The 18,850-nt window shown below is 38.8% G+C and overlaps 1 protein-coding gene and 1 pseudogene across 1 annotated transcript; both read right to left on the reverse strand.

The window, feature by feature from the left end:
* Positions 1 to 7,967: 7,967 nt before the first annotated feature.
* LOC146469006 (neuropeptide Y receptor type 2-like) lies at positions 7,968 to 9,413 on the reverse strand (annotated as a pseudogene).
* A 5,809-nt stretch (positions 9,414 to 15,222) lies between these two features.
* LOC146469007 (somatostatin receptor type 2-like) lies at positions 15,223 to 17,532 on the reverse strand. Its single transcript, XM_085123968.1, has one exon. It carries the CDS (start codon positions 17,081 to 17,083, stop codon positions 16,145 to 16,147), a length of 939 nt encoding a protein of 312 aa, XP_084980094.1. The 5' UTR covers positions 17,084 to 17,532; the 3' UTR covers positions 15,223 to 16,144.
* Positions 17,533 to 18,850: the final 1,318 nt, after the last annotated feature.

The following is an 18,850-nucleotide window of genomic DNA, read 5'->3' on the forward strand; positions in this document are numbered from 1 at the left end:
CTTGGCTCGCATGGCTCGCTGACTCGCAGATTTTTATCATTCCATTCAAATGAGCTCTGCTAACCTCGTTCTTGAGTTCAAAAATGAAAATAATGTTTTACCTTTGAACGAGGCTAGTTTGAACACAGACAAAATAATATTAAAATATCAGTCATTTTTGTATGAGGTCTATTAGTTTGGAACTACAGGCGTAGGTAGACATGATTTAGGACCCTAAAATAAACCTAGAAGCCAACATTTTTGTTGTCTTTGATCGGATAAGATAATTGCCATTCAAATATTAGCAGGTGTCGTTTGGTGTCTTGTGTATGAAACATTACTTCTTGCCGTGCCTCCGGTTTTGCGTGTGGCCATGCATTGCTTTTACGTTTTCCGCCCTGAGAAGGTGTTTTGAAAACTGCTTGATTAGCAATACCAACAAAGGAGTTCTTTTACTGATTTTTATTTTTTCACAGCAGGCAATTAGTGTTTCACTTTAAAGATAACAACAATACTCTTTTGTTGAGGTCCTGATGCGAGATATTTTTCTTTCCAAGAGGTTAACGCTTGTGCTTGTTTGTCATAAAATTATATTTCTAAATGATTACATCAAGTATAATAAATAAACAAAACAGGCCACTCACTGGGATTGTGATCATGTAAAAATAAGCATACAACTATATTTCCTAAAGGTACGCAAGAAATGTTCTTTGCTCTTGAAAATCATTCACGAGATAACTAAATATCAGACGCTCTATGTTTTTTAAGCCAGACGTGGATATTTGCTTGCATTTCTTTTTGTGTTGAGAACTGCCGTCATAAATTTCACATCCATCCTTTATACCATGTACTGTCTATAAACCATAGACAGCATACAAGAAAAACCATCCTTCAGTTCCCACTATATCAACATGCAAATCCTCTTAACTGTTCTCTATATTTTTCTTATAGTGCCTGACGATAGAATAGGCCCTTTGCAGCTAACGGTCAGATGGTACAAAAAAACTGCTGGAGAACAAGCTAAGCACTGGTACATCCAAAACAAAGCCACTTGATCCAGTCAAATTTGAATTTTCTTTGTTTTGGATGGCCCAGTGCTTAGCTTGCTCTCCAGCAAGGTCCTTTTGTACCATGTGACCGTTAGGTGCAAAGGGTCCTTTTGTTCGAACATCACTGAATGCATATATTTCTTAGTTTGTCCATCAAAATTTGGAGACTTGTGAGTTATCCGACCAAAGGTATAAACCAGCAACAAGGGTATCTCCCTATTTCAGAAATTAAATCCTCTATGCATATGAGCAGATATTGCGTTTCACAAACATTGATTTCAATTGCATACTTTTTCCTTAGCCAACAGGCTTACTTCTTCTAGCGTCAAGAACATCATGAACATTTATTGCCTGGTAAATAGAAATATCATTTATGGGTGGCAGGGATTTGTGCTTGGGTGGCGATTGAGGTTTTAAATTAACATTAGCTATTTTGTGTTTATAATACATGATATGTTTTTAAATAACTCAAAATATATTTTAATTTTTTTTAGTTATGTTTCCACAGATGTAAGCATAAACATATGAATGTTTCAGCCAAGCTTATCTGAATGATCGTTATAAGTAACGCCTTGGAAATCAAACAGGGAACACAGAAAAACACGCTCACAGACCGCACTGTTGAGGTTACAACTGAATTACAAAATGAAGAGCAATGTTTTTCTTGGCTACTAACATACTTTGCTTTTTTAAATGTCAAATGTTTCAGTTGTCTGTATGGAATGTTAAATGGACATTTTGGTTGATGCTCATCTCGTTCTCTGCAACGTTTAAGCCCTTCAGCTTCATTACCGACCATGATCAGGTCAGGACACACTCAGTGCTCAAATGTGTTATTTGACACCGGGGTTAAATCACTCCCGTTTTTGAGGCCTTTTCAGTTGGATAACTTATGTCGCTGTTGGGTGATATTTTTCGTTATGCTGACTTGGGATGAATGCTATTATCTTCGTCAGTCAGGTTACACTGATTGGATTGGAACAGTGAGATACATACGCCAGACATGAATAAAATAACGATAAATGATTAAATATAGAACAATTGGAACTGAAAACTTTTAACTTCTGAGAGGACATTCGACGGATGATCAAACAAGACGCAAATGATCGAATAAACGCCTACTGTAAGAGATTACTAATTTTACCAGACAGTGATTCTACGCTAAAACAGGTACTATTTGTAACTGTTGTACTGTTGTGACAGTCGATGCACACAAAACAACCAGATCAACCATGTGCTCCATATGATCTCAATCAAATGACTTCTGATCTAGGAGTAATGTTCAATGTTCACAAATATATCTCAAAGATTCAGTCTCTGTGGCGGTTTTCTCTCTTGACGAGGGTGCCTATTGACAACTGTGAACCTGGAGATAAATGGTTTCCTTTGGAGTGTCTGCTATCACTGTTCCTGTTGTCTACTCGGGACTGGAAAATTCTCCATTCTTCCTGCATCAGAACGTCTCCCAGAATGTTTCCGAGTGGTCTCACTTAGAGAGGGCTTGGGGGAGACAAACGAATCACTCACCATCTTTGCCTGAGATTTCCCAAACCCTTTCTTGTGTTTGAAATGGCTATTTAAAATAGCAAGACTTGAAGAAAGGTTGCATTCTGTCCTCTTCAGGTGGTCTACCTAAAAAATCGTATTTGGTTACGCAGCAAACTAGATAGGTGCGTGGACTCCGCTTCGCCTGGATGATCGCTCCAGGAATCCACCTTTCAGCTCCAAGTCGCCAATTTCGAACGAGAACAACCTGATCAACTTGAACTCCAGGAGTTCAACCTCTTCCTCAACGTTTTAACAGCGTAAGAACAGAACCTTAATCAGTGACAGTGTGAACGTGTTGCGGTTCAGAATGAGGTGTTTCAAACTAAGGCCCCATCCACACTAACGCGTTTTCGTTTGAAAACGCATACTTTTTGATGCGTTTTCGCTTATCGTCAACACTAAAATGCCCGAAAACGCCGATGAAAACGGAGACTTTCGAAAACGGTTTCAAACGTGGAGACTCCGACACTCTGCATTCTCGCTGCTTCCAATGGGGGTATCCACCCATCTTGGGCCCCAAAATAGTTTTTAAAGGTTTATCATCTGTGATCAACCTAAACGTTCCAACCGCAAAGGTACCAATAGAACCTCTTCACTCCAAAGACAATGAAAATCGCTTTTGTTCAATCTGAGAATAGCTACCCTTACTAGCAGAGAGAGTGCAAGAGGCAAAGGAAACTGGTTTTTCCGCTCCAACCTCCCTCAGATAGGAGATTACAACCTCTTTCCCATAGGGTGATGCATTAGAAGCAAGGCGTACCAGTTTCTGAAGGTCATAACGCACTTACAGGGGGAATCTTGCCACTGTTGAATTGTCCTCACAAAAGCAAACTCACTTTCCTCTGTGCACCGTCCAAGGCACGTCCCAGTAAAAGGTCATGGAGAGGGTAAAGGGTCGTGGCCAAATTCGGAATTCGACTTCAATTCTGTGACATTGACGGTGGGTCTTTTGTCTTCTATTATGGCATCGATCTTCTGTGAAAGGGGTCGAATTCCGTCGTTGTCTATCTGTTGCTCCAGAAACTCAAACCCCGGCCTGGTACGATTCCACCTGGTATAGTGTTCTTCTCACCGCTTAAAAACTTCCTCGATAACCAGCAAACGTTCCGCTGGGGAACATCGTCTAACCGACACGCGGTGAACTTTACTCCTTGAAGACTGATCCATAAAATAATTGTGGCTGCTAATTGTCAGGTAACTCTGGGAATCTTCAAAATCTAGTTCAACCCGCTGATAGGGGTTAAGTAAATCAGTCTTTGTAAACACCTAACTCTCAGACAGAGAGGCAAACAAATCGTCTGTATTGGCAATGGATACTGATGAACATCGATACAATGGTTTACTGTGGGCTTGTAGCCACCACAAAATCGCAAAGAACCACCTTTCTTTGGTACCAAGAAGGGCAGCGGATTTCTTTGGCTTACCCCGTAAATTATCCTTCAGTTTCTGCAACCCTAGCTCCACCCTTCCGTCGAGGGTATACGAGACCACTTGCGCCTTCAGGAACATGTACTACATGGCAGCTTTAAATTCCTTGTGGTATGCATACCCAGTTTCAAACAGAGCTTCATCCTTAAATATAATTCCTTTCAGAGCATTTTATTGAGACAGCTTTAAAATATTTTACCAATCCAGCTTCAGTTTCTCCAGCCAGTTCCATGTCAACAATACATGCTTTTCTACTTGAGCCACAGCCTGGGTCTGGATCTGATTCTTCACAGCTACTTGAATTTCAACGGAAGGTGTGTTGTATTCCACTGAAGGTGCTTAAATAAGTTTTTGTTTTTCCAGTATCAGAAAAAATAGACACAGCAGATCCAGTGTTAGCTTCCATATATACTTTCTGGTCCCCCCAGTAACAACTGAACTTGGTATCCCGATCAATTCTTCACTGTGGAACCCGAAACAAGCCATCCCATCACTAGTATCCACAGGGGAAGCATTGTCAACATAACACGTAGAGTGGGATTCAGATTTATGGTTACACAGTTTGGCATGGTAATACGACCCCTATTCTGAAATCTGTAGCACTGAGCTGTTTTACACCAACACTTTTATGGAGGATTATTGCTTTTGGACCACAGAAGAGACAAGATCCTTTAAAAAAAATCTTGCAATCAAAACGATTAAATTTCATAGGTTTAAAGTTACACAATCACAAAATGGCTTCGTTAGAGGAAATAAATAAGACAATAATGTACAAAAACCTCTGTCAGCTATTTAAACTATATAAATTTAACAAGCATTTAAGCGGTAGAAATTGTTGACTATTCAATACATCCAGCTGCATGATGCATAATGTCAAGAGAGGATGATAATGAACCTATCAGTGCGAACAAGATCGCTTAATATAACGACACCTCTTCCACAAATGGCTAGTTTTAGAAGTGGCTATAGCCGGGTGACAACACAGAGATCTTATGATGTTATCATTTGCATTTCGGTTAAATAATATTTCACGTTTGACAGGTTGATAGTGATAGAGGCACCAGCCTTGACAACCGCTTCACTGTACGTTAAACTAGGAAAACACGAAAGATTGTTGCATAGCGCGCCTTTGGATGTGTTTGATATCGTTAGACAGGTATTTTAGAAGGCTTCTATGGAAAAGCTGACACGAGTGCTGTAACACGGATCTAATAACACTTCAATAAAAAGCTACCAAATCAGCGACATTAATGCCAGTTCTCTTAGGCTGCCTCAGGAGATACAATCGTTTCGCCGCCTTAGCCGTGATATTCTCCACACGATCGTTCCATTTCAAGTCATGTCTAACCATCATTGTATGACCCCCAAAACTTTTGGAACCTGACAGCCACTCGCCTAACACTGGAAAATGTAAAGCAATTCATATGTAGGAACGTTGACGTCATGAAACTTCTTTGTTTGCCAAGAACATGGATTGTGCCGTTCCAAACACTATCTTGAACATTTCAAGAACCTCCTCTATAGGCAGGTCGTTTTACAGTTCACAATTCCAAACAAGTCGATCCCGTAACGTCGTCAGTTTAACTCAGCCAAAAACCTGATTCGACCTCAAGCTGTTAAAATGTTCTGCTATCAAACTCGACTTGGAGAATAATGTGCAATTAAAACTTCCGTACAATCACCAAAAAACCTATCTTTTGGACGCTCAGGTATTGCGAAGATCTCCATACTAAGTTTCCGCCACGACCAAGCCAAAAACGTAAAGTCCCCGTGATCTTTGTCAACGTTATTAATAGCAAATACAGTTCCACTCGCTCCATTTGCCGGGAAATATCTCCTTTGCCATCCACATACTCTCCCTCTTGACCCGCAAACGCCATTCTCGTTGAAAGTAAATATTTTGCGGCTCGACCGCGTTGTGGTTCGGGGGCATGGTGGCTCACCTATGACTGACGAGCCACCGAGGCAGCTCGGGATTTATACCAGATGAAGTGACCTTGTATTCTATAGTTTAGACAAAAACTCACAACCAGATTAACCATGTTCTCGCCATTTTAATGTCAACTGCGCATGTTTAAAACAGTTTCTAAATATAACGGCGCATGGACCAGAATATATTACAGTTGTTCAATATACCAGTATCACGCAGTCCAAACAATCTTCCGTTGTATTTATGGCGGTTATATATACATCAGATAGTACTGTTTCAAATTACGTTGCCAGAGTAACGTCCAGCACCTTAAAAGCATAACATCTCCCAATGCTGATATCATTCTCTCGAAAGTTAAGCTGGAAGATTTCTTTAATACTATGATGGTGCATCAAATGTTACAAATTTATCTGTTAATATCAAACTCTTCCTCCCACGGAACACAGCACACAGCGTTCTTTCTATCCCTTTGAAAAAGTTTTTTAGCAAATTGTAATCTTTACGGAACCCCATTATAAGCAAACTTTTGACTGCAGGAGTTATCAAGTCTATGCATCGATTATGATGATGATGTTAATGACGTTCTGGTCCTATTTTTCTTCCACATAGTTTATGACATGGGGTAGGGGAGTCTTTAAATATTATGAGGCAATAGAGAGCAACACAAGCCTTTTGGCCAAATGTTGAAACACTACTGTAAAAATACTTACCCTTGTTTTCACACTTTGGCGAAGACCCTTTAAAAGAGGGTGAAGCGTTTGGTTCCACTCTAAGTCTTCAGGCTTCAAACTTCAAATTTCAGAACAATCAAGCAATCAACCCGCCCCTTTTCGCTTACGTAATTATAGCAAACATTCTGTAGTTAGCCTTCATATGTCCCTCACTTCTGGCAAAGCTTTTATGCCTTCTCATCGTGTGTCAGTTGTTAGCTTGTAAACGCTTTATGCTTTTAGACTTCAAAAGCGGCCAAGAACAATAGTCAAAGACTGAGTTTATCTCCTATATTGGTAAGGTTTATCTGAAGAGCTCTTGCAAACAAGCCTGGCTGTTGGCATCGAATCGCTATAGGTTAACAATGAAAAAACAATGAAAACAATAAAGAGGACGGCTGTACGCAAACCAATGTGGTCCCACTCCAGTGACAATCGGGGCTGCATCATGTGTTTGACCTGAACGAGTGAAATACGCTTGTGTATCCATACCTCCTAGTTTTTGGCGTGATAATTAACTCTGTGAAATTGTGTATTTTTTTTAGAAAATATGAAATCATAAGGTTAGCTAATGTAATAGTACGACTCAAACTCAGGTGCAAGTTCTCTTAAAAGATGATTGTTAGGTATTAGTTAAACTGGAATTAGTGGGTGAACGGCCGTGAAATAATTGACGGTAACTCTAACTAACGACCGACTGTTTGTACTTAAACAGCTTACAGTTGAGGGTCTCAGCTGAAACTTACACTAATAGCTAACTGTGTCTGTCTAATGGCGAACTGAAGACACCAAGGCATAGTTTACTCAAATCAAGCCAATTCACAATCCTCTAGAACTCGGCCAGCAAACTTACGTTATCAGACGCTGTAAACCATAGATGAATCCCATAATCTCGTAATAAAATATTATTTTCAACTTTTGAATAATGAGTATGTAATTAAATGTGTATACAATTGAAAGTGCACCACCCACCGGATAGATGTAACCAGTACTCCAGGCGGGTGGTAAAAGAAATTAGCATTTTTTTGAATTGTATCACAGTAGGTGCATGAATTGAATTGCATGTATCACAGCACGTGCATGAAATAAATTACGAGTTAACAACTATGGTATATCGATGTTGTACATATAGACTGCCAGAAAAGAGGGAAACTGACACTGAAAATAAACCCAACCCAATTTATTAGTTACAATCGGTTTTACTCTAAGCCAGGTAAATAGGTCGAAAGGCAAAATTGTAGCTGTCAACAAAACATCTTATCATCTGAATGCTAAGAATGTTTGTTTTTCTGACGCTGCGACAAGTTGTATTGAGATCCACTATCGTCTTACTCCCAAGTGACAAGTGCTACTGTACAATGCTAACCTTTTCAAGCAGCAAGAGAATAGTTACACCTGTTCCAAAGCTACCGCAGTCAGAAATATTTCTTCCCATGAGTGACTCCACGAGGACCATAATATTGTTGTTATGACACCGTTTATATCAGATGTATAACTACCTATGAGTGTCAAATTACAGTATTAACGTGTGTTAGCCAAAAGAGTACAGCCTTTAAATTGACGTAAATTGAACTCAAACTTTCACGTTTTGTGATCTCTACAAGTTATAAATCTCATAAATGCTTTATGATAAAACTTGCTCATCATCCCGTAACATATTGGATGCAAGGCACTTGGTAAACAGGTTAGAGTGAAAACAATTCTACTAAAAGTGTAACGGTGAGGCCAGAATGTAAACGCCTCAACTTTAAATTCGACCATAAGAAACTAAACTTGATAAGGAATATAACAAATGAAAAAAATGAGCACTAATGCAAACGCCAGTTTTAGTAGGTCATTCTCAAGTTCCATGGTAGTTTTGTTTTGTACGTTCAATGGTGGTGTTTGGTTTTCAAATGAGAGAGTGGCACGTCTGGTCTGTTGATTGTTGATGCTCTTGCCGACTACAAGATGTTCGAGGCCAATGTCAGCCTGGTCTTTACTGTCTCTTTGTGCTGTTCCTAGTTCGTCTACTCACACTGAGCAATGGGTGACAGATAACATCGCCTTGCTCTGCTCGTCTTGAAACCTTTTTATCAGGAAGATATGCTCTCTGATCTTCTTGCTGACCAACGAGTAAGAAATCGCCATAATGACAAGTGGTAAGGCAAAGTTGATGACGAAAAGAACGACTGTATAAGTATTCTGGTAGTGCTTGAATCCTTCAGGAAACACTTCTTCGCAATAAAGGATCGACTCGCATTTGTCTCCGTATGAATTCACCACACGAAAATGTCCTGTAGGAACTGACAGCCCAACAGCCCCTGCCCACGAAACAAGTATAACACAGCATGTTTGTCTACGAGTTGGTTTTGTTACCATTGGCTTGATGAGTAAAACACAGCGATAGACAGCAAGGAGGGCCAAAGTTGTCGTGACGACCAGCAGACTTGCTATTTGTAGAGGCTCCAGAATCTTGCACATCACATGCCCCAGCTTCCAAGACCATGGCGGTTCGTACGCGTGAAATGTAAATACCAAGCAAACTATGCTGACAATTTCAGCAAAAGCCAAGTTGCTGACTAAGTAATGTGCAATGGGTTTGGGGCCAGGATTTCTCCATACTGCTCGGCAAACCACATAGTTTCCAACCAAAGCGAGTCCTGCTATCAGGCTAAATACGACCGTGCGAGTTATTCTTAATGCTTCTGGTTCAGGAGCGAGAGAAAATGAACTGCTGTTAGTTGCATCCGCAGTTGATTGATTCACAGACTTGTCGATGCACAACATCGCTTCCTTAATTTACAGAGATGCTATTCTCAAGACCGTCTTTACTGTTTCTACTTAGCATATGGATGAAGTAAGTCTCAAAATAAACGAATCTTCTCTTTCAGCTGAACGTTGTGCTCGAACATTCTTAATCAGTAACTTTGGTGAACAGTATCGGATACAATGATCTTTGCCTCAAGCAGCATGGCTCATTTGCATGCTATTAAACGAAGTAAGATAATTTATGGAGCAAAGAATCTCGAGAGAAACTCTTTACCTTGGATCCATGCCGTAGGTAAATTATGATGAAAGTGGTGCAATGAAATTGTTTTATATTTACACGAGTGCTTTCTCTGTATTATAATCAGACGAATTCTTGAGCATATTGCTGGTAGAAAAGCTTGACCAATAGCCACATCGTATTTTAATTAGAAGAATTCATTAGTTTCACGCAATGTTTTGATTTTGATGTTATTAGTCTTTCCTTTTTCTTTCTTTCTTTGTTATTGTTTTTGGGTAAAATTGTTGGTTTTTGATGCAAGGCGAAGGAGATCATATTTGTTTGAACCTACGCCATGGAAATGTGTTATTTATTATCTACCATTTAATATCATCATCATTACACTCTGCCTGTAAAGAAATTTCTTCGTATTACAGTGCTGTTGAGTGCTATGTTGTTTACTTAAAAATTCTGACTTAGTGATAAGGGGGTAATTAAAAATTTATATTTTTCGAAAAGAAGACATCTTATTACAAAGTATTAATAGAAAAGAAGTATTGCCGCAAATACATCTTAGGACAGAGTTTTAAACAGTGTAAAAATGGTCACTCTTTCTTGGAAATTGTAACGGAGGAATGGCAGGATTGGAGTGTCCCAAAATAAATTAAGAAACACTCAAGGCGGGACACCTGTTTACTCGTATGTTTATTTTCAAAAGTTAGGATTTTGACCCTGAAATACACTGTTTATTTATCTCTCGAAATTTCTATCTGCTATCTTTAATGTTTTCAATTATTTCAAATATTTGATATTGATTAGATAGCTGCTTTTCAGTCAGAAGGACGTTTGGAATAATCGATCCTAGCCTCAAAAATGGAGTGCTATCAAAATGGCGAAGTTAATTTGCAAAGAATTTGTCCTGCAATATAGTACGATTTCATAACTTTATACAATGGAAACGAGAGGGAATGCAAATATCTGTTTCATTTTCATGTACCAGGTTTTTAAAATTATCTTGATATGCGAGAAGACACAGTGTGAGAAATTTTCTTTTTGTTATACAAACTCTAAAGACAAACGTGTTGATTGTGTATCACTACATAGCGAGACAATTAGCCACTTTACAATTAAGCGAAACAAATTGAAGGTCGTTGAAACTATAAATAGTTTGTTTACGTTTGGCTTTCGAAATAAAGCTTTGTTGCAACCATGGGTTTACTTTTGGTCTTTGTTGACTTTTTAAAAATCATGTACCTTTAAAAGGATACATAACCATGTTTTTACTTTCATGTCAATTCACTGATTCTAAATCGTTTTAAAAATCTTTTATCTACATCAGTCACGCCTTTCCGTGCACAAATTAGCACGAATATTGCGGCAAGCAAAGACCAGCACTTTGATTAAGAGAGAAAGCCTTTTATGACAGTTGAAAAGAAAGACACATTATAATTTCTCGCTGAAACCACAAAGCTGGTGCACGGTCACGCGAACCAAAAACGTGTTTGAAGTCATTTCGAAATAATCAATGTCAGAAAGAGACTGGTGTGAGTTATATAGAAATGGCCATTAACGGTCTTGCATCTTTAAATTAAGGACCGGGCTACGCTTTCGAAAATCTGGGGACTAATTCGACAGGCATGTTTTGTTGAGTTTAATGCGCATTGCAACATAATTTTGCATGTGTTGGAGTACCATCCATGTCAATGTTACCATGGTGACGCTCACGTTGCCAGGACGCTAGAAATTTTTGGAGAGTTTTGTTAACTACATTGAAGCCAATGAGAGAGCGATCGGTAGGTCGCGGGTTGTAGATATTTTAGTAAAACTTTTAAAAGGGCCTTATAATAATAATAATAATAATAATAATAATAATAATAATAATAATAATAATAATAATAATAATAATGATAATAATAATGATAATAATAATTATGATAATAATAATAATGATTTTTATTATTATTATTATTATTATTATTATTATTATTATTATTATTATTTTTAAAAATATAACAATAACTTTATTAAAATATTTCAAGGAAATTTTTATGTACAAGTTAAGAGTAGAAAACTCGGAAGTTAAAATACGGTCCTTAATGACGAAAAAGCGGATTATATGGGTCATTAAAAACAACTAAAATTACGAAAATTAAGATAATAATAATAATAATTATTATTATTGTTGTTTTTGTTATTATTATTATTATTATTATTATTATTATTATTATTATTATTATTATTATTATTATTATTATTATTATTTGAAATAATAAGCAGGAGATCTACTCAGACAAACCCGTTCAATGTGTCCTTTTCAGCGACTTATCAAGTTAAAATAAAAGCAAACTCGTAAACGAGGTTTGAATGTAGGCTCTTGCTAATGGCTTCGACGATTTTCTCTTTACTCTGACTTCTTCATGGCTAGAATAGATGTAATTTTTCCTTTTGTGGTAGTCTGGAAACGAGCGAGAAAAATTGATAACGGGAGCCTGGGCAAAATTGTTGGACCCAAACGAGGCTAATGTTTTCAAAAAAAAAAAAAACTGCAAAATACTGAAGACGAACATCCTGCTTGCCGTCCACGATCAACGTTGGATCTCGGGAGAGATCTAATCAACCTCACTTGAAATAAAATACGAGAAGTCCAAGGACTACTGCAAAGCTGATACAACGTGTTAATATACTTCAAAACAATATTTCGGCCGGCCAGAAAAGTTTAAGAAACACCGAGAATTTCTATTCTTAAAGGCGAAAAAAGAATAGTGGCCTTTACCTCTCAGCTAACAGAATAAAACCGGAGAATGCGTAAGGGACTGGCGCATAAAAAAACCCAACGGTTAACAGCCAGGTTGAGACAAAAACATGCCCAAGGCGGGACTGGTTATAATTTAAAATTATTATTTTATTTTGGTAATTTGCGAATATATTCAATTTAAGTTAGTGTTTCAGACATTTTATGCGTATTTTGTTTCTTCTTTAAACAATTTTCGCTAGTATCGAGTAGTTTTCCTCGAAGAGAATATGGAACGCGTTGGGTTTTCAGAAATAAACATTGGCCTAACGTTAACAAACCCAAATCCGCTGTTAGACTAGTTGCGATTTAAATTTTAACACTAGTGTGATGACAAAAGAAAACTTATGTTTTGAACTTTTCTTTTCGGTCGTTGAACTGAAGGGTGCTGCGGATCTACTCGGTTATCAGAATCTTAACGTAATCAGTAAGAGATTGGTCCCTACCTTCCACAGTTGAATGCCATGCGCCATCGCCAGCAGCAGAAATGAATATGAACTATACACACGGCAAGTCTAAAAATCGTAAATATCAAAATTGGGTCAGGGGTTTCAAGGCAGATGCGTAAAATCGAAACTTAGTTTTTAGAGGTAAATCTAACTTTCTGATCCCCGAAAATAGCGCAAAATACGCGGTGGATTGCAACGGCCCAACGGACGGTTCCAAGCGTGCAAAAACGGAAGCGTTTTCATTTCATTTCTAAGGGGGTGTTTGCATGATACCGGCGCGACTTTCATTCCGGCGCAAGTTCACTCCAGTTCCCTCTGGTGGTTCTGTATTCGTTTACGTGATATCAGCACAAAATCTTGTACCGAAGCGAGTCATACCGGTGCAAGTTCACCCCGGTAACCGCACCGGGGCGAGATTTTCATTACGGTACGAAAACTCTTTCCGATGTCATGTAAACGCGGTACGGCCGTTCGCTGCAGCATGAAATCACTCTCCTGAGAGTCTAGAACGTATAGCGCATGAGTAGTCTTCGATATTCAATTCAATATGGCGCCAAAATCACGGCGGTCGACAAAAAGTATCCCTTCATGTAAACACGGTATGAAATCACAATATCATACTGGTATCAAACTCGCACCGGTGCGAGTTTTCACATGTAAACACCCCCTAAATTGACAGCAGTCAAGGTAAAACCTTTGTGCGCATTGTTCACTTAGCTTAGCCAGAGGCCAGGTTGCTTTAATCGAGTTCCTGGCCACAGGCAAACAAAAAAGCGCGCTAAAAGTACGCAAACACTCTTATTTTACCAGCGATTCGGTTACCGCCTATGTATTTTTCAAGCCAGGAACTTGCGGCCATCAAGGAAGAGACCTTTACAAAAATTGTTTCCAGCCCGAAAATCCGTTTCTCAGCAAGTATCTGGTTAGCGCCAAGAATTCCCAGCCAGCACTATGTAGCCTGAGGGAGGTTATTTTGCATATCGGCTATGTTGAGCACTCCCCGGCGAATTCTTAAATTGTTGCCGGACTCAGTAAGCAACGTGGAAATTTGTAAGAAAATTAGGTACCATATGTATTCCTCACCAAGTCAGTATTATTTTTTAAGCCGATTGCTAAGTCAGTAAAAAACTGATAAGAGATACATTGCAAGTAGGTCGCATTGTTGTATAATCTTTACCTTTTTGCCCGCTAATTACTTTCTAGATTTCAGTTGATTTAAAATCAATCTTGTCGGATGTAAAGGCACGAAATGCCACCGCATCATTTTCCAAAATTTAATTATTCTCGCATCAGATCACAGATGAATGATTTGTAGTTAGTTAAAAGTGGAAAAAGGATCCGGGACAAAAGCGTTCTTTCCTAGGCCCCACTAAGGCCTACAGATAATGGATTCTGATTGGTCAGTCTCTGCTGAAGACAATTGGACAAAAATATCCCTTCTATGGGAGGAGAGGGTTTAATCCAGGTTTAATATGTCAATTTGTGACTATGATGAAGAACAAGAAAACAAAAAGAAACTCGACACCTCAATGCGGTCTGCCGCAGGGCATTCCGCGCGTAAAAAAACACGACAGTTTCCAATCACAAACATCGAATACTCTCAAGAGTGTTTTGTTGTGACTTTCAGTGGAAATGCGATGGGCGCTTGGAAATTCGTCCACTACAAAACCAAAATAATTTTTGGAAACGCTTGATATTTCCAAACAAACATCGAATACTCTCAAGAGTGTTTATCGTGACTTTCATTGGAAATTCAAAGAAATTTCTGACTCTGTGCCGGGAATTTAGTCTATTTGAGACCTTGCCCGGCTGCCGGGCATATAAAATGACTCCACCATCCTTGAAGTCAGCGGAGTAAAGTGTAAAATAAAGTTGAAATTCGTCGAAGTTCACATTGCCAGGCATGTATATATCTTCGGAAGATGTACACATGTTTGGCAATGTGAACGTCGGTCCTGTTTTCAACGCTGGCGATTCCAACATACACCAAACACTGGCCAAACTGTCCATTAGAAAGCTTTCACGAAATAAATTATTGCCAAAAATTTCAACAGAGGCATTCTGTGAATCGTAACTGAAGTAAAAGAACCGTGTAAAAAAAAAAAACACTGTATGCTATCTGTCGTTCGATAACGGAATTGATACATTTTATCCGCTGGGAAGCACAAGCAAGTAAAAAAAGAAGTGAAAGCACTGAAAAAAGGACATTTATAAACAAACAGATCCTGTCCACTTACCCTCTGATCATCCAAGGCAGAACTCACTGCCTCACCACCGTGATCATCTTCCATTTCGCAAAGACTTCATCACACGTGGAGAGCGCGCAAAGGAAATTAATAATTCTGTTACCATTTTCAATCAATCAATCAATCAATTATTCAATCAATGTTTATTTGCTTCAGAATAAATCCTATATTCTGAATTATTTAGTTAAATTTCTAATTAAATGTACTGTAAAGCCTTTTGGTTTGAACTTCGCGTTTCTGATTTTTGTTGCTTCAATGATTCGACAGCGACGCGATTAAAATTTCAAGCGCTAAAAACAAAGCTTGGGTAGGACGTTGTGAGAATTAACCATTAAATGAAACTGGAGAGGTGAATCCAAAGCTTTTTTTATATTTCTACCATTTGTCAATCTTCCAAAGGGGGATGAGTGGAAATAACACCTTTCTTACTAAAAGGCCACCTTTCAATGTGCAGTACGGGCTACCAAATGGAAAGTACGGTTAGCAATTGATACACAAGAAATGACAAAGAAACCTTCATAACCATACAGTTAAGTATGCATTACGTCTCAACTTTTTACACAAACCCAACGAGAACAATCTAACGGCCCTTTTTATGTTACAACCTGGATGCGATGTTGCAAACACTTTTACCAAATAAACAACCGCAGTCATTCTGACAACCAAGACATTGATTCTTCACGTTATGAAAATTAAATTATACATTGCTTTCAGCCGGTTAACTTGTAGTAATAATAATAATAATAATAATAATAATAATAATAATAATAATAATAATACAAAGCAGGAGCCCCTGTACAAAGCGCTTTACAATTCTAAAAAGCTAATTTACAAAAGTATAACCTAAATATTTACAATCCTACAACAATCCTATGACGTAGTGATATTTTACGCCTTGTGTCAGGCAAGGGCTTGTTTCTGGTCCCTGGCTGTAACATAGTTGTGAGTACCTAGAATTTATCTACTGCTCTTTGGATGCATACACGAGACACTAGTCCAAAGAAATGTTCGTTTAACTCTTGATGCCGAAGTTTCTGTACTTTGCTTTAGTTGCTTGATTGCGGCTTGTTTAGCTCGTACCGTTCACTTGATCTGTCACGGTCACGGTTGCTGGCTTTCACGCCACATCTCAGTAGCTTCTTGTAACTGTCACGGAACTCGGCCATACGAAAACAGTAAATCCACGGGTTCATTGCTGAATTACTCAAGGCCACTGTCCTGGCCCAGTTGTAGGCCACACCAACATTACTCGAGGCATACGCAGAACGAAGGTACATTAAAGGAACCCAACTGATTGTGAAAACCACTACCACGATGGCTATTGTGACTGTCATGCGACGCTCAATCAAGTGTCTGGCGTGACCGGATGTTGATGATGAACGTAGAGTCTCTGGCTTCCGGTTCCAAACTTTTATGATGATCAGTGTGTAGCAGGATATGATTGCCAAGTAACAGAGGGCCGCGGCGATGACTGTAAAATAAGATGTCACCTTCCTGTTGATCGTCATACGTAAAACACCGTAAATAATGGGAACAGTCCACGCAATGGCAACCGCTATTTTGAATCTTCTCATCGTTCGAATCTTCTTGCATTCGAGAGGTCGAACGATTACCAAGCAGCGATCAATACTGATAAAACACAAGTGAAGAACTGATGCAGAGCATGACATGTTACCGATCAGGCGAAACGTCTCAGACACTGGCTCGTTGCATTCGCGATTTACTTGTAAAGCCCAGAACGCAACGAGTAGAGGCTGACCAAGCGCGGTAACCAGGAGATCGGCTACGGCCATACTCGCGAGCCAGAAGTTTGAAATAATCCGCAGGGAGGTGTTTGTGTAAACTGTTGCGATCACCAGAGTGTTTCCGATCGTTCCAATAATGATCGACAAAATATTAATTGGAATTAACGCAATTAAATGCGTCAATGGTAGAAGACAGACAACATCGGGACTCGGTGCTGTTCCGTTTGCCGAACCAGTCATGATGTAGTAAACGAAGAATTACTGGTAAAGCTCGTAAAGACGCTCCCTTCAAATTAGCTGTTGGCAATAAAAAGTTAAAGTTTTTCAACTGCAGCCTGAAGCTCGGAGAGTTAATTTTCGAATTGCCCAATTTTAAAAGGTGATAAGTGGAACATGCAACCTGTTTGTTCAACGCCAACAAACAGGAACGGCATGGAGACTTGAGACTTCGTTCCACTACCGAGCTAACACTCATATAGAGAATAGGACAGAATACGCCACGAGGAAGTGCTGACTTCAGCTGATATATTTAGAAACTGAAACGTGCTACTGCGCACTCTCGGACCGGAAGTGCGTTTATCGTTACCCGTCTCATGATCATCTGAAATGCGCTGAAACGAAAACTGGTAGACCCTCGACAGTAAAAGTAACTTTGATTTAATTTAAACACGATAGTCTCATCGACTAGTTCGGATTTCTACACGGGTCCCGGGATGTAAATTAAAAAATTTATAAAATAAAAAATAATGATATGTGAGCGATTCAGTGCTCTTGAGGTCCGAGAAGAATTCCAAAGACAAGGAATAATCGATTCTCCTTCAAAACTTCATAATCAGCAGCCACATTTTGTCCCATCTTCAATCTGGTGTAGTTGAGTTTTCTGTAAACCTGAACTAAGGCGAAGGAAACACGCGATCGAGCGCGAAAGTCGCCTCTCACGAGGATACGCGACACGCTTTCTCTTCATCACGCGAGTCTTCCTCGATATCGGTTAATGTGAAACTATCTCTCGGTCTTGGTTATGGATTTACTTTTGCTGCGATCGATTTTGGTAAAATCCTTAGTGTCATCACGACGATCCCGTCTGTGAATGAGAAAAGCTAATATCAATATCTTAAAAACTATGGTATGTGGCAAATAAAACATAACGGCATAAAAAATCTCCATGACTGATTTCAAATAAATCGCAAGAAACATTCAAACCTTAATACTACTATGGCAATAGAGAATGGACCGTAAAATAAACACCACTTTGCTGAAATGACTTCAAAATAATGCCAAAATATGGCATCAAATAATACCTACAGCACACATTTTGGCCATATTTTGAAGTCATTTCATAATAACGGTGTTCATTTTACGTCCATTCACTTTATCCATGTAAACACTATCGTTTGATAAATTTTTTCGATTGACTTGAATATTTTATTTGCCATATGCCATTAACGATGTTTGTAGAAATCTTGATTGAGAAAAATTGAAGTTTTACTGTTTTTGAGGTGTTCATGGAAATAACGATTTTACCGATGAATTGTAATGTCGTTTCGAATAAATTTTGCCTCAAAGCCTGTCAAATCGCTAGTTATGATCGCCCAAAAACTGGAACACCTTAAGCCCATCAAATTCACTGACTCACTGTCCTGAATTTTAAGAGTTGCCTTTCTAATGATATCTTGTCTTATTAAAACGCGCCACATTTTTCTATCCTAGTTTCCAGTGCGCATGCGTTCTCTTACTTTTGTTATGGCACACCTCATTCTAGACCCCAGAGCCTCTCGGCTTGATTACATCATACGTCAGTCATGCGCAAAAGGGAAGAGTTCTTGAGTCGAGAATGGGCACACCTTCAATGCACTGTGGAGTTTTTTAGATGATACGTGGTTTATGTCTCTAACCAGTCCTTTACAACTATAAAATACAGCGCAAATGACTATTTGATTTGATCACAAGTTTATATTGAGCTAGTACAAAGTGCAAAGATAAACCATAAATTTTTTTAAACACTCG

The sequence above is a fragment of the Pavona decussata genome, unplaced genomic scaffold (genome assembly GCF_977016875.1).
Source record: "Pavona decussata unplaced genomic scaffold, jaPavDecu1.1 SCAFFOLD_128, whole genome shotgun sequence".
Taxonomy (NCBI): Eukaryota; Metazoa; Cnidaria; class Anthozoa; order Scleractinia; family Agariciidae; genus Pavona; species Pavona decussata.

Excerpts from the sequence above, each read along its gene's own strand:
- LOC146469007 (XM_085123968.1), bottom strand. The coding sequence starts at position 17,083 with ATGACTGGTTCGGCAAACGGAACAGCACCGAGTCCCGATGTTGTCTGT.